This window comes from Diabrotica undecimpunctata, chromosome 7 (genome assembly GCF_040954645.1).
Source record: "Diabrotica undecimpunctata isolate CICGRU chromosome 7, icDiaUnde3, whole genome shotgun sequence".
NCBI lineage: Eukaryota > Metazoa > Arthropoda > Insecta > Coleoptera > Chrysomelidae > Diabrotica > Diabrotica undecimpunctata.
The window spans coordinates 4160408-4175748 of NC_092809.1; the positions used below are offsets into that span (position 1 = coordinate 4160408).

Sequence of the window (15341 nt, forward strand, 5' to 3'; positions counted from 1 at the left end):
ATGGACGAAGTGAATTATTGAATGGTGCCCAACGAATTCGTAGCCAACATCAGACACACACTGAGCCAAGTCCAATAATTTTAGAAATAGGAAAGGCTTTGAAGAAATTAGATGACGGCAAAGCAACTGGACCAGATAAAATCATCAGTTAATCCTAGCTTGTTCACTGCTTGACCCTGATTGATCTCTCTTACCTTGAATAGGAGGCGTACAGATATTAAGAATGAATACAGACGAGTGACTTATTTATAACTTCTCACTTCAAGAAAAAAATATAATTTACCAATAATTTTTATTTATTAGTTTTGAAATTTTTAACTCTCCTATATAAAAAAAATCTATTGTCTTAATAACCTTAACTACTCAAAAGATGACTGTCGGTTTAAAACTTAAGCACTAAAGGTAACTATTTTGATTAGTCCATGTTTAATGACCATTTTTCTTATCCGATACTTGAAATGAGTAAAAAACTTGTTGACATTACTTTAATTGTTAAAATTTAACAATCTCAGGAATAGTTTAGCGGTCATAAGTTCTGGAAAAGCATGTGTCATCCAATTTTGCGAATGAATTTTTAGGTGTGTTTATAAAATGCAAGTAGGGTTGGCTTTTGGTGATTTATAAAGTTGTTTTACCTTAGTTCGCGTTTTCGTTAATTGACAAAGGAGAAAATGAAACTGAAAAGTTGTGCGTATAATGTAAGTTTTACCAATTTATTTTATTGCTGTGATAATTAATACTTTTGCGATATATATGGTATTTACATAATTCATCATAATCATTCTGGCTTTACAACTCTGCGTGGATCCTAGCCTCCTCAAGAATGTTTCTCCAATCATCCCTGTCCATCGCTTTTCTCCACCAAGCGCGTACTTCCTTATTTCTCATGTCTTCATCGATTTTATCAAGGAACCTTGTTCTGGTTCTTTCTCTTCTTCTCTGACCAATGAGTCTATCAAGAAGCGTTTTTCTAGCTGGATCATTTTGTTCCATCCACATTACATGCCCTATCCACCTCAGACGTCCTATCTTAATAATATGTTTCATGAGTTGTGTCGTCTTCTCCACACACCATTGTCATTCACCGCTCCATAGATTTCCCTTAGTACTTTTCTTTCGAAACATCTTAATATGTTTTCATTATTTTTTGTTAGAGTCCAGATCTCTGAACCATATGTTAGGACTGGGCGTATTATTGTTTTGCAGAGTTTTATTTTTTTATTTCTCGATATAATTGTGGATTTAAGGAGGAGATTAAGCCCAAAATAGCATCTGTTGGTCGTGCAAATTCTGCGGTTTATCTCTGCAGTAGTATTACCAGGTATATAAACTCGTTCACTGCTTCGATGACGTCGTTTTTTGTAATAAGTGGTCGTAGGATTTGTTGTTGCGTACTTATTTTCATATACTTCGTTTTGTTTGATTCTTTGAACGTCTGTGAATATCCGTCTCTGATGATCCCAATTCGCTAAAGATTTTTGCTTAGTTGAGGAGATATGTTATGGAATGCGATTTTAGATTCCTCATGTTTCTAATAACATCTTTATCAACATCTGTTTTGCCTTGCAATTCTTAGAAGGCACAGATTAAAGCAGAAATCTGAATTTGGTTTCACAAAATTAGTTTACGGATTTATATACATATTATATATATGATGCATTATGTATAGGTATATATTCTAGCGTGGATGCATCTTCAAGGTTATTTTTGCATTAAAATCCCAGAATGGATCTCGATATCTGCAATTAAATATTTTTAATAATAATTTATTCTATCGTGTAAAATAATAAAACGTATTTGGATGTAATTTTCTCACTTCGCTTGCCTAATGACAATATTATTTTTGCATCTTACATATAATTTGGAAAGTTCCACTAATAGTATGCTTGAGTAGGTACTTAGTACCTGAACATTATATATGAACAACTGTAGAGTCAAATTAGTCTAATTAAAATAACGATTATTATAATAACGATAGCAAAAGCTGTACCATGACATTTTTTTTGTATGAGTGTATCACATTGTGATACGTCGACGGATCTCATCTTCGCATCCCAGACTGTTAGTAATAACGGAGCCTAAGTAATTAAATTGCCTGACCACTTCGTAATCTGCCATGATTCTTATCTTCGCTTGGTTGTTTTTGATTCTATCGACGATCACTACTTTGGTTTTCTGCATATTTATTTTCAAACCATATTCCGTACTTACTCCTAGCCTACTCATAATTTGTTCCAGTTCTTCTGGTGATGACGCCAATCTAACAGTGCCATCAGCATAACGTAGGTTTTTGATTTTTCTTCCTCCTATCGTTGCTTCACCTTGCTATTCCTCAAAAACTTGACGCATAATATGTTCCCTATATATATTGAATCTTCTTCTTAAAGTTCCATTTCCTATCGGAGGTTGGATATCATAACGGCTATGGTCACTTTGTTGGCTGCTGCTCTGAAAAGTTGTAGTGAACTACAGTTAAACCATTCTCTAAGGTTCTTCAGCCAGGAGATGCGTCTTCTTCCTATGCTTCTTCTTCCGTGGATCATTCCTTGCATAATAATTCTAGGCAGCTCATATTTTTCTCCTCTGGTTATGTGACCCAAATATTCTAGTTTTCTTCTTTTTATGCTGTTTATAATTTCTAACTCCTTATTTAGACGTCGTAGTACCTCAGCATTGGTAATCCTTTGAACCCACTGAATTTTTAATATTCTTCTGTAACACCACATTTCGAACGCTTCTATTTTTCTTATGTGTTGTTTCTTCAATGTCCAAGCTTCCATTCCGTATAGTAAGATAGAAAATATGTAACATCTTAGAGCCCTCAATCTGAGATGCAACTGAAGGTCTCTGTTGGTAAGTATTGTCTTCATTTTCACAAATGCTTGCCTTGCCGTTTCAATTCGGACTCTGATTTCTCTGCTTTGGTCATTTTTGTCATCAACCCAGGTTCCCAGATATTTATATGTCTCTACTTTTTCTATTTGGGTTTGCTCTATCATTAATTTTTCATTTCCATGTTGCGTTTTTGAGACAATCATAAATTTAGTTTTTCTCTTATTTATTTTTAGTCCGTATCTAATGCAATAATCGTTAATTATATTTACCAATTCTTGTAGCGATTCCAGGGTGTCTGCCATTATAACGGTGTCATCAGCGAATCTTATGTTATTTAATATTCTTCCGTTTACAGAGATTCCATCACCCAGATCCGCTAACGCTTCCTGAAATATAGCTTCACTGTACACGTTAAACAGTAATGGTGACAGAACACAGCCCTGTCTTACTCCTCTCTTTATATCTATATTTTCGGACTTTTGTTCTTCTATCTTTAAATTGGCCTTTTGATTCCAATACAATATATTGAATAGGATAGGGGTATTATGCATCCCTGGCGAACTCCAGATTCGAATTCGAAGTTTTTCGAAACCACATTATTAATTCTTACATTAGTATTATTTACATATAGTTTTTGTAATAAATAGATTAGATGTTTTGGCGTACCCATTTCTCTAAGTATATGCCACATTTTATCCCATTTTACGACATCGAAGGCCTTGGAATAGTCAAAAAAGCATAAATATGTTTCTATGTTAAACTCTCGAGATTTTTTGATAATTTGACGAATATTAAGAATATGTTCTCTAGTTCCTCTACCTGAGACGAATCCGCATTGTTCTTGGGGAATTTGTGGTAAAGGAATTTATTTTAGTCTTTTATTAATGATGGTTAGAAGTACTTTGCTCGCGTGTGATATCAATGCTACTGTACGGTAATTACTGCAATCTGTCGGTGAACCTTTTTCATATATGGAATAAACGTCAGTTTACCTCAGTCATTTGGCCACTTCCCGGTATTCCAGATCTCATTGCAAATTCTAAGCATTACTTCCGTCCCTAATTCTCCCATTTATTTAAGTGTTTCAGCTGTTATTCCATCTTCTCCTTCTGCTTTTCGGAGTTTTAGCTTTTTAATTGCCGCCTCAATTTCTGATTTCAATATTTGAGGTTCTTTTTCATAACTTCTTTTCTCTGTATTATTGTCTGGGCCGTTGTTAGAGAATAGTATTTCGCAATATTGTTTCCACACCTCTCCGATACCGTCTGGGTTTGTTATGGTTTTTGCACTATTATCTTTGCTAATCTGTGTCTGCAGTTTGAATTCTCTCGCTAGATACTTGACTTTTGAAAAAAGTTCTCTAGATTCTTGGCGGTCAGCATGTTCTAGGTCTAGCTGTACACATAAGTTGTTAATATAATTATTTTTGTCCCTTCTGCACAAGGGTTTTATGGTTGTATTTATGGTGGATATCTCTATATCTTTTTGTTTTAAATTTGATATGCCGTTTCTAAGTTTTCGTCTTTCTTCTACAAGATTGAGAGTCTCTTCAGTCATTCAATGTTTTTTCCTAGCTGTTTTGTCTTTGGGATTAGTATTGTTGATGGCTTCAGTGATCGATTTCTTTTGTATTCCCACGTTTTGTCAAGGTCTTTGGTAGTAACTGGTAGGTCAGCTTCTGCTAATGCTTCTCTAAACTTTTCCGGGTGTTTTGTAATCAATTTTTGTCTTTTATCTGTGATTGTTTTACTGTGTAACTTAATGCGAAATTTTGCACGTTGATTATTGAGCTTCTCCATCATTTAGTCAAGTCAAGAATATAATCGATTTGATTCTTGTATCGTCCTCCAGACGAAGACCATGTTGATAATCTCTGCGGATGATGTTTAAACATTGTGTTTACTAGATATGAATAGGTAAAATTTAATTTATTGAAATTAAGTAGACATACCAAAATAAATTTCGATAAATACAATGTGTTTTAGAAAACCTCTACTATTATAATTTAACAGTTATTGCATATCCGTAAAACCTGCAGCGGAACAATTACCTAACAAAGCAAAGATTTATAACGCTCGATTGTATTGTTCGGAAGTGAACAGTTCGTTAACAAGCAAGTGTAGAAAAAATATAGTAACCTTTAATAGTGAATTAATTTGTAAGGTGTAGCTTTTCGAAACGAAGACTAAAAGAAGGTTGGTGATTATAATAACTTCCGTTTTATATACAGGGTGGTCGACGATAAAATTTTTTTATAAATTTAGAAGTATACTTTTTCTAGCGGTTATTCTGTAATAAACTGTTACTGATGTTTTTGTAACAAATGCAAGAAGTGAGTGTTTTGTGAAATTTTTTTTTTTTTTTTTTTTTTTTTTTTAATTTCAAATTACATGTCTCATGTAAAACAATAAATTAAGTTACATTGATATAAAAAAAAAAGAAAATAAAAAACTAGCAGATGAATACAAAATTAAAATATAGATAGGTGATACAATTACAACAGGTGATATAATTTACAGTTTTTAAGGAACTCTATCACATTAGACATATTGTTTTTGGAATTTAAGATATCACATAAACTTCCGTGGATACCATGTTTGATCCGTGCTGCTGCGTACTGGTTACATTTCACAAGTATATGGTGTACACTTAGATGGGAGTTGCAATATTGGCAGTTTGGAGGTTCTTCTGGAACCATCAGATATCCGTGGGTTAGCCGGGTGTGCCCAATTCTAAGCCTTCTAATGATGGTCTTCGATTTTCTTTCCGTAGTAATAATTCTAGGTCCTAAAATGTTTGGTTGGATGGACTTTAGTTGGGTAGTGCACCTGTTCCATTGATTTTGCCACATTGAGGTAGATAACTTTTTAATTTCAATTATTATATCTTGAAACAATTAGCATTTTTCATCTGTAAGGTCAGAGCGACGTGCTTCATTTGCTGCGTGGTCAGCATTCTCATTTCCTTTAATACCAACATGTGAAGGATTCCATATGGCCCCGATATCAAGCCCCGAATTGCTAAGTTTTTGGTACCCTGCATTGGAACCTCTAGAGCTTTAAGTATAGCTTAGAGTTAGCGTAGTGAATATACTGGTAATCTTGGGTAGTCTATACATTGCTAGTCTGTTATTTGTGGAAGTAACAGCACATCCGACACTTTCTTCGTCTTTAGATGCATCTGTGAATATTATGTTATCAAACTTGCCTCTAATAATTATGTCATTAAAAGTTTGTTTCATGAGTATCGTGGAGGTTTCCATTTTCTTATATCTGCACAAATTTACGTTAAAGTCAGGTAATATTTTTAGCCAAGGTGGAGTATTGGGCTAATTAATGGGGGTGGTAAGATTTAGGTCAAAATTTTGCAAGAGTGGGAATAGAAACTGTAGTGATGAATTGGCAGTAGCTCTACTGTGTGCTCCTGTTAATTGAAAATTTTTAATAAGTTGGAATGATATATTATTTGGGTTTGCAGAGACCTTAGCAAAATAGGAGTTTAGTAGACTTTGTCTTCTAATATTTAGAGGGGGTTCACACGATTCGACATATATGCTTTCTGTAGGGCTAGATCTAAAGGCTCCAAGGCATATTCTTAATGAAGTGTTTTGAATTATATCTAGTGATTTTAAATAAGTTTTAGGGGCAGACATATATAATATCGATCCATAGTCTAACTTAGATCTTATTAGGGCTCTGTATAAACTTAATAGGACTTCTTCTTCGGCTCCCCATTGTCGATTGGCTAGTGATTTTAAGAGATTTATATTTTTTGAGTACAATTTTGATACAATTGTATCTTGGTCACAAATAATTGATAGAAATAAAAGTGAATTACACTATTACCATATAAAACCATCTTTTTCACTAAATATATTTTAATAAAGTTTTTTTGCATGAATATAGAAAAATATAAATAAATATCTCAAAAAATTAATTTCTAACCCAGGTATTCTTCTTCTTTGGGACTACAGCCCAAATTGAGCCATTGCCTCCTTTATTTTTTGCCTCAACCCTTGCTCGCCTGTTGCTGATCTTCTCCATACACGGACTCCTAAAAGGGCTTGTGCGTCGCTGTTTACTGTATCTTCCCAGCGCTTTCTTGGCTTTCCAACCGGTATCTTTCCCTGCATTCTACCATTCAGTGCTCTTTTTGGTAGACTAATCTCTCCCATTCTTATCACATATCCAGCCCATTGCAATCTTTGTATTCTAATGAAGTCTGACAGTGGTGCTTCCTTATAAAGTTAATAAATCTCGTTGTTGTATCGACTGAAAATTCTGAAGATTCCGTTTTCCCTCACAGGTCCTAGTATTATCCTTAGTACTTTTCTTTCGAATGTGTCGAGTTTGCTTTTGGATGTTTCTTTCAGGACCCATGCTTCTTTGCCATAATATGCTATTGGTCGAATTAAAGTTTTATAGATTCTCATCTTTGTATTTCCTGGGACAGTTTTAGACCGAAATAAATGAAAGAGGGCAAAATAAGCTCTGTTTGCTTGCGTTATTCTTCCATATTTCTCCATCTTCTGCTCCGTCGACATACATATATTTCTACTCTCAGGTATCCAAACTTTCCAAACGTTTTAATGTCATGTTTATGTATAATGTTTTGTGGGACTATATTTCTTCTCGTGCTAATTTCCAGACCTAGCCTTTTTGTTTGCGTTTTTAACTTTGCGTATGTTTCTTGTACTCCTGTTGATGTTCTACTCATAATATTAATATCATCGGCATAAGCGGCCAGTTGAACCATTCGGTTGGTTAGTAGGTTTCCTTTTGCCCTAGGCATTTGCCTAACCGTATACTCCAGTGCTAAGGCAAACAACGTAGAGGTCAGCCCATCTCCCTGCTGTAGTCCCTGCGACATTTTGAAAAATTCCGTCCGGTGGTTTTGTATCCGTACACATGCCTCAGTTTCATCCATTGTGGCTTTAATGAGTCTAATTAGCACAGCGTCATACCTGGGCCATGTGTTTCGTAATGATAAGTACAGTCTGCTACAGCTTATCGTGGAAGGCAAGATTAAAAGTAGAAGAGGTTTGGGCAGAAAGAAGAAATCCTGGCTGAGAAACTTAAGAGAATGGTTTCAAATACCAGAAGCTGCGGACATAATACATGCGGCACAAAACAGAAAAACCTATCGTTTGATGGTCGCCAACCTTCGGTAGAAGACGGCACATAAAGAAGAAGAATTAGCTTGTGTGGTATTGTCAATTCATACAATATATTGTAGTTTGTTCCTTTTGACTAAGTCGTATACCTGTTTGAAGTCTACAAACACGTTATGAACATCCATGTCAACTTCCCATGACTTACTCTAGATCTGTTTGACTGTAAATATTTGATCCAGTGTCGATCTTCCTCGTCGGAAGCCCATCTGATACTCTCCAATAATATTTTCTGCTAGTTGTTAAAGCCGCTGGTTTATAATATAGGTAAGGACTTTATATGTTGAACATAGTGGAGAAATTCCACAGTAGTTTTTGTACTGTAGTTTGTCTCCCTTGTTATAGATCGGACATACTATACTTTTCTTCCAGTCGTCGGGTAATTTCTCTTTTTGCCATATGTCTTTGATAAGCGCATGGATCTGACTCGCTAAGTGGTCGCCACCTACCTTATACAATTCTGCTCCATTATCTCATCATTGTCTTCTACGCAGTTCTTACCCATTTCATCTTCCATGTTTACTTGGGTACCAAGTGGGGTCTGAAAATATTGCTTCCAGGTTTCTGTGACTTTCTGTTGGTCCTTTTATCTTTACATAGACTTTTTTAAGGTTTATACCCACTTTTTATCTTTTTTAGGTATTCGTAAGCCCCTCTAATTTTGTTATTTTTAAAATTTTCTTTCAATTTTTCTTTTTGTCCATTTTCGTAGGCTCTTTTTTATTTCTACAGATCTTGTCTGCTTTCCATCTTGCAACTTCGAATGATGTTCATCTTTCCCGTGTTCTTATTGTTATATACATTTTGTGTGCTTCATTTCTTTCCTCTATTGCTTGTCTAATCCAGGTATAGCATGTATGTAACGTCCCATGTGGTTTACCTAAGAAGAGGTGATAGTTTGACATTCATGCTAAGGTCCCTTCATCATCTGTCCATAAAATTTCATGATTATTTTTTATTTATCCCAGAACGAATTAAAAAATATTTAAAAGATAATGCTACCTTGTCTAACACCTTTTACAATTCTTCCAGCGTACATACGAGTATTTTGTCATCAATACTGATTGTGATTACTGTGCGTCGTTTCCAATAATAAATCTTTATTTACATATTTTTGCTGTCGGAACCACTTTTTCAAGAATTCTTATCAGAAATTTCGTAATTGATTTTAAAATTGTAATTCGAGTATGATGAATAATATTGCTATACTTTTAAACAGAAAAGAAAAATACGCTGTATGAATGGTCTTTAAATTCGTGCAATTCGTAGATAAGATGAATTCTTCACAGTTAATTAGAAATGAGTTAAATATAAAAATGCATTCTTATTATAAAAAACTCTAATAACTACATAGATTTGATTTCACGTATAGTGCCTCTTCTTCTTCTTTACGTGCCATCTCCGCGACGGAGGTTGGCAATCATCATGGCTATTCTGATCTTAGATGCTGCCGCTCTGAATAGTTCGATTGATGTGCATCCGTACCATTCCCTCAAGTTACGCAACCATGAGATTCTTCTTCTTTCTACACTTCTCTTGCCCTGGATTTTCCCTTGTATAATTAATTAAAGTATGTTGTATATTTCATTATGCATAACATGCCCCAGGTATTGCAGCTTTCGTGTCTTGATGGTTTCCAATATTTCAAACAGCTAATAGTTTTAAGTAGGTTATATTCCAAACAACAAGCTCACAGATTCACAAACACGTACCTCTAATACTAACGTGTTTATTTTGAACGAGCTTATGGCTCACCAGCGAGCAATGCACATCTCACAAAGAAACGATGTGGCTCACATGAGAGCCATGCGCAGTCAAAGTGTTAATAGTTATGTTATCATTTTCGATACGTCAAATCTGCCAGAGTCCCATTTGTTTAAAAATTGTTCTGCGTTATATACGAAATCCTACACATCGCATTTGAAACTATTATAGTTTTATTAAATGTAGTATTGACTTCTGTATTAACTTGAGCAACAAGAATATAATAATCAACAAATATTTTTTGCTCTGGGAGAGCCATCGAGAAAGTGGACAAATATAAAACAAAAAAATATTGTGGTCTCAACTGATTACATCAATTTTTGCAAACTAATAAGTAATTTTATTAAGTAATGACATAACTGTTTTAGTACCTATTAAATGAGTTTTATATAACCACAATTTGCTATGGATAGTTGGACAATACCGCACATTATTTGTGCTAATAAACGTAATTACAAAATTCGAAGAAATTTTTAACTTTAAAATAACAGTAGCAATATAATTCAGATTTTAAATGTATTGGAATAATAACGTAATAATCCAGTGTAAGTACACATGTTATTTTTTGGAAAGTCAGATTGAAACTTTTTTAAACTATTAATTTTATCAGAACCCAATGCAGCGATAGTTCGTGGAGAATTAAAATGAACCACGAGCTGGATGAACTAATGCAGAGCGCAGATATTGTCAGATTTGTAAAATCACAAAGACTAAACTGGCTTGGTCACCTAGAAAGAATGCCAGATAATCGATCTGTAAAAGTAGTCCAGAGATGGAAGCCCCAAGGAAACAGAACAAGAGGAAGGCCCCGTAAAAGATGGATAGACGACGTACAGAGGGATCTTAAAACCATGAACATCAGGCAGTGGCGAAGGAAAGTATTCGACAGGGCAGAATGGAAGAACATTGTTAAGCAGGCCAAGACTCACAAAGGGTTGTAGCGCCATTAGAAGAAGAAGAAGAATTTTATCAGAACAGTTACGTTTTGCAAAGCGGCGCGAGTTTTCCGTATTTGCCTATAACAGGAAATGGTAACAACTACTGTCATTTTAAAATAAATACATTATTATATTACCGAATAACTTTATTTCCTATCTATGTAGGTATTTATGCAATATTCTTTTTTTTTACTATATTTATCCACTTCAGGCCCTGCGATTTTTTTGTGGTCAACTCTCCATTGTAACATTGTTTTATTGATTGTCCTCTCATATATTCCAAATGTATTCACTGTAAGAATAGATTATTTCAGCTTTCGTCTTAATAATGAAGTGAATGAAGTAAAAATTCCTTTCTTTAAAATGGTATAAAATTCTATTATTAAAACTTTTAAAAGCTATCCAAAATCCATTTATAAATTTTCAGAACGTTTTCTTTTTAAATAGTTTGATAGTACAGGTAACACAGATATAGATTGATGAAACTTCAATTTGCGGTTCATCTGGCTTTGCTATTATTATTATGACCTCTGTCACTTTCCAGTCAAGGGGCACATGCTTACATCTGCATGACGCATTTCTTAAGTTAATATTATTCACTATTGCTTTTTTGGAAGCTGTTTTAATATCTCTCCCCTTACTAGATCGAATCCAGACACTTTTCTTCTTCTTCTTTTTGTTTTTATGTAGATATGACTTTGTCTGTTTTTCAATGTGCCTCCAGTGAGTTGTCGCTTCATCATCTTCGTGTTCTTTCTACTTATCGTTTTCCTATTGGAAGTCTCTTGCCGTCTTTATTACTCTATTTGTTGTCATTCCGCTTATATGATCGTTCCATTCTACTCTTCTATTTCTTACACAGTTCTTACATGTTCTCCACAGTGCATCTACGTAATAGCTCTGTCCCATCGTATTTCACTATCGATTTTTTGAAGAGTTTTTATCTCTGCCGTTTCTAGCATTCCTTTTTGTCCTCTCTGTCAAACGATTTTCTGGAATTATTATTTTTATTTACCTCCTTTTGGACATCTTTAAGAGTAACAAATTTAATTTTAATTTTGTCTTTGAAAATATCTGGTAGTTCCTAAAAGTCCTCTCCCTCTATTGGTTGGAATGTGTTTGTTAAATGTGCTGCAATTGTTTAGCTTTTTGTTCAGTATTTGCGGTCCAGGTGCCATCTGCATTTCTTATTAGAGGGTTGTGCATAACAGGTGGTCCTTTTAATATCTCAGTAGCCTTCCATAATAAATGCATTGTTTGGTTCTGTTTTATGGGATGGATATATGTTGCTTCCTTAGTCTGGGCTTCCTATTATCTGAGATTATCTCTATTCTTTTTTTTTTCTTAATAGTTTTTACTTAAGTTTTATACTTAAATGAAGTTAAACAATTCATAATTTTCAAGTACGTAAATTAAGCATTTATGAGTAAGAATATTTTAAGCATTTTATATATAGCCATATAAAATTATTACACCTTTAAATCTTAATTAAATAAATATCTAGTTGGACATAAGAAGATATTGAATAGTTTCTTTGATTGAGTGATATTCAAACATAATTAGTGACGCCCATTTTGCAGTTTTACTCCATTAAGTTGGTAAATTAATTAAATAAGTAACTCATTGTGCAATAGTACAGCAGTAAGTGTGCCTTTAAAAAAATGGAACACGCTAATATTTATTATATTGACTAGTATCAGAGATGAAAATACTCCGACGAATATCTGGGAAAAGTCTGCTGGATAGCGAGAGAAGCGAAAACATAAGAAGAGCATGCAATATAGAAGACATAAATGGATGAGTGACAAAACGGAAACAGGAGCGGAACGAACACATTAGTAGAATGGCAGAGGATGGGATAGTAGGAATAACATGAGATAAGTCACCAAATGGACGAAGAAGTATTGGTAGACCAAGAAAAAGATGGTGCCATAATTTAAACAATTTAGGAGGCTATTATTAAAGAAGAAACAGGCTTTAAACCCTATATCAAAGAAGGAAGAAGAAGAGGACTAGTATCAGTAGTACACTCATCATATTGTAGGGAAATACTGACATTAAACTTTTCTGTTCGAACTGTCCTATTTTTTTTACCGAATCATTATAAATTTCAGAGTCACGTTCCTGTTTGCAGTAGGTGCCGAAAACGTGATCTTCGGATAGCGATGTTTTATTATCAAACTGGTCGTCATTCAGACCAACTTCATCTAGAAATTTTTAAAATTTCGCACGTTATTTCTCTCTTATAAGACATATTTCTGAGAATCAGCACGTATCTCTGCCAAAAGATATATAATGATTCCTGCTGTAATACAAAAACTTACTGGAATATCTTCGACTATCATTATTAGACAATCTTGGCGATATATTTGTAAAACTTTTTATCGATTGCGATCTATAACGTATTCTTCTTATTTTGGTGCCTATCCTCTGTGGATGTTGGCAATCACGTTGGTCCATACAACTTTGTTGACTAAAATATGGTGCTCTAAATAGATGTATGGTAGTCATTCCTGCCCACTGTCTGACGTTGTTCAACCACGATGTCCTTCTGCGCCGTTGAGATCTTTTGCCTTCTATCTTGCTTTGTAAAATTAGTTGAATTAGTTAATACTTCTTATTGCACATCACATGCCTAAGTATGTCATCTTTCTGATATTTACGATATGCATAATTTCCAGATTTTTATTCATATTTTGGATCACGGTGTTGTTTGTAACATGATGGATATAGGAAATTCTGAGCATGCGGCGGTAGCACCACATTTCGAAGGCTTCTAATCGTTTGGATGTTGCCTCCGTTAAGGTCCAGGCTTTGACTCCATATAAAATGTAGAAAATACATATCATCTCAAAATATAACGTATTAACGTTTGGTAAAATTACTTAATGGATTAAAAAAAAATTTTAATAACAAGCCTAGTTATAAAAAGAACGAAACTAGTGATATACATAGCTCTTATCAGGCCCATCCTCACCTACGCGTCGGAAACATGGACGATGACAAAGAGCGATGAAGAACGTTTAAGATGCTTTGAACGTAAAATCCTCGGGCATATCTATGGAGGAGTACAGAAGGGCTATAATTTCGAACTTATGACAAACCTGATATTATTAGGTCCATCAAAATAAACCCGCTGCGGTAGTTAGGTCACATAGAGAGAATGAATGAAATGGAGCCGCCAAAATATATTTATAACCAAAGAATAGATGGAGTGAGAAGGAGAGGCAGACTCAGAGCACGATTTAAGGATCAGGTGGAGGAAGATTTGAGAATGTTGGGAGTACGAAACTAGAAAGCCAAGGCGAAGAATAGGAGAGAATGGAGACTTATCCTTGAGCAGGCCAATACCCACCATGGGTTGTGGAGCCAATGATGATGATGAAAACTACTTTGGTTGAAAAAGTTATAGTTAGCCATGATGCCATATTTTTATCAAACATATTAGAGTAGTACATTTGAACGATCTTTACGTTCTGAATCGTCCGTATTGAATACATAGTATAATATGAATTTATATAATCAACAGCAAATATTAAAAAAACTAAAAAAATTGTCAGCTCTGTTTCGTATTGGCCAAAATTGCTTGAAGTTAAAACTAAAATTTTGTTTACAATTTTTAAAATTCAGGAAGTTCCATATTTACTATAACTAAATTATTCAACTGCTCGATACTCACGATTATCAGCTATGCACAATGCATAACGAATTTAGATTCTAAAAAACAATTAAATATAGTAATAATCGCGTGTTAACTAATTGGAGGTGAGGTTTTAATTATGACAATCAGTTAGCCGGATCTACTCCACAACCGCATTTTGCAACGACTCTTGCCAAAAACCGCATTAATCTCGGTATCTTATGACAATCTTATTTATTATGGTTTCCAAGACGTGAAATTGTGGTTTTTATTTTTCTGGTAATAAAGGTGTATGGAAAGAGATGAGTTGACTAGAGTTAATTTTAATAATGTTGTAGAGTATTGTGTATTCATTCTGCGAATAGCCAATATTATTAAAATATGTTTCTTCTTTATTTTAAAGAGAGGAACTTTAAACAAAAATGTTTTGAGCTGCTCCAGAATCACTGCAAAAATTGCTCAAAAAATCATTACAAATGATAATTTCACAATGCGTGAGTTGTAAAATGTGAGCTTAACTTTTTATTAAATAAAATATGAAAAACATTTACAAAATTCGATCTTTTTCTTCCTTTTATCGCATATATCTCAAAAACTATTAGTTTTGTAATTAAATTTTACAAAATACAATGCTAGTTTTAAATCTTAAGAATTATTAAAAAAAAAAATACTAAAAAACACAAAAAAAAACAGTTAAAATAAAGGTATATTTTTTAGACTAAGATCAAACTAAGGACCTTCATATTCCGAGAAAGAAGACTCTTTAAGTCTAATTCAAATTTCATTAAAATCGATTTAATAGGACGTACCTTTTCTTCTGGGACCAATCATCTGTACCCTTGCGACTTGATGAACCAATTGATGGTAGGTTATTTAAACAAAGCCATTAATTCGTTGTTGGTTCTTCTCTCCCACATATCTTCTGTCTTTCTTTCCCCGAATACGCGTCTCAATATTTTCCCTTCTCATCTTTCCAGAGTATTTTCTTTGTTTT

General features: G+C 34.0%; 1 protein-coding gene across 3 annotated transcripts in view; it reads left to right on the forward strand.

Annotated features, from left to right (window-relative positions):
* LOC140444918 (facilitated trehalose transporter Tret1-like) overlaps window positions 1–15341 on the forward strand; it is a 148623-nt gene that overhangs the window by 101609 nt on the left and 31673 nt on the right. Inside the window, exon 1 of one of the 3 annotated variants that reach the window (XM_072536615.1) lies at window positions 533–698. The exons of the other annotated variants lie outside the window; for them this stretch is intronic. Coding sequence (XP_072392716.1) covers window positions 672–698 — 27 coding nt within the window. The 5' untranslated portion in view covers window positions 533–671. Of the gene's footprint in view, window positions 1–532; window positions 699–15341 lie in introns of those variants that run through there. 3 annotated transcript variants of the gene reach the window in all.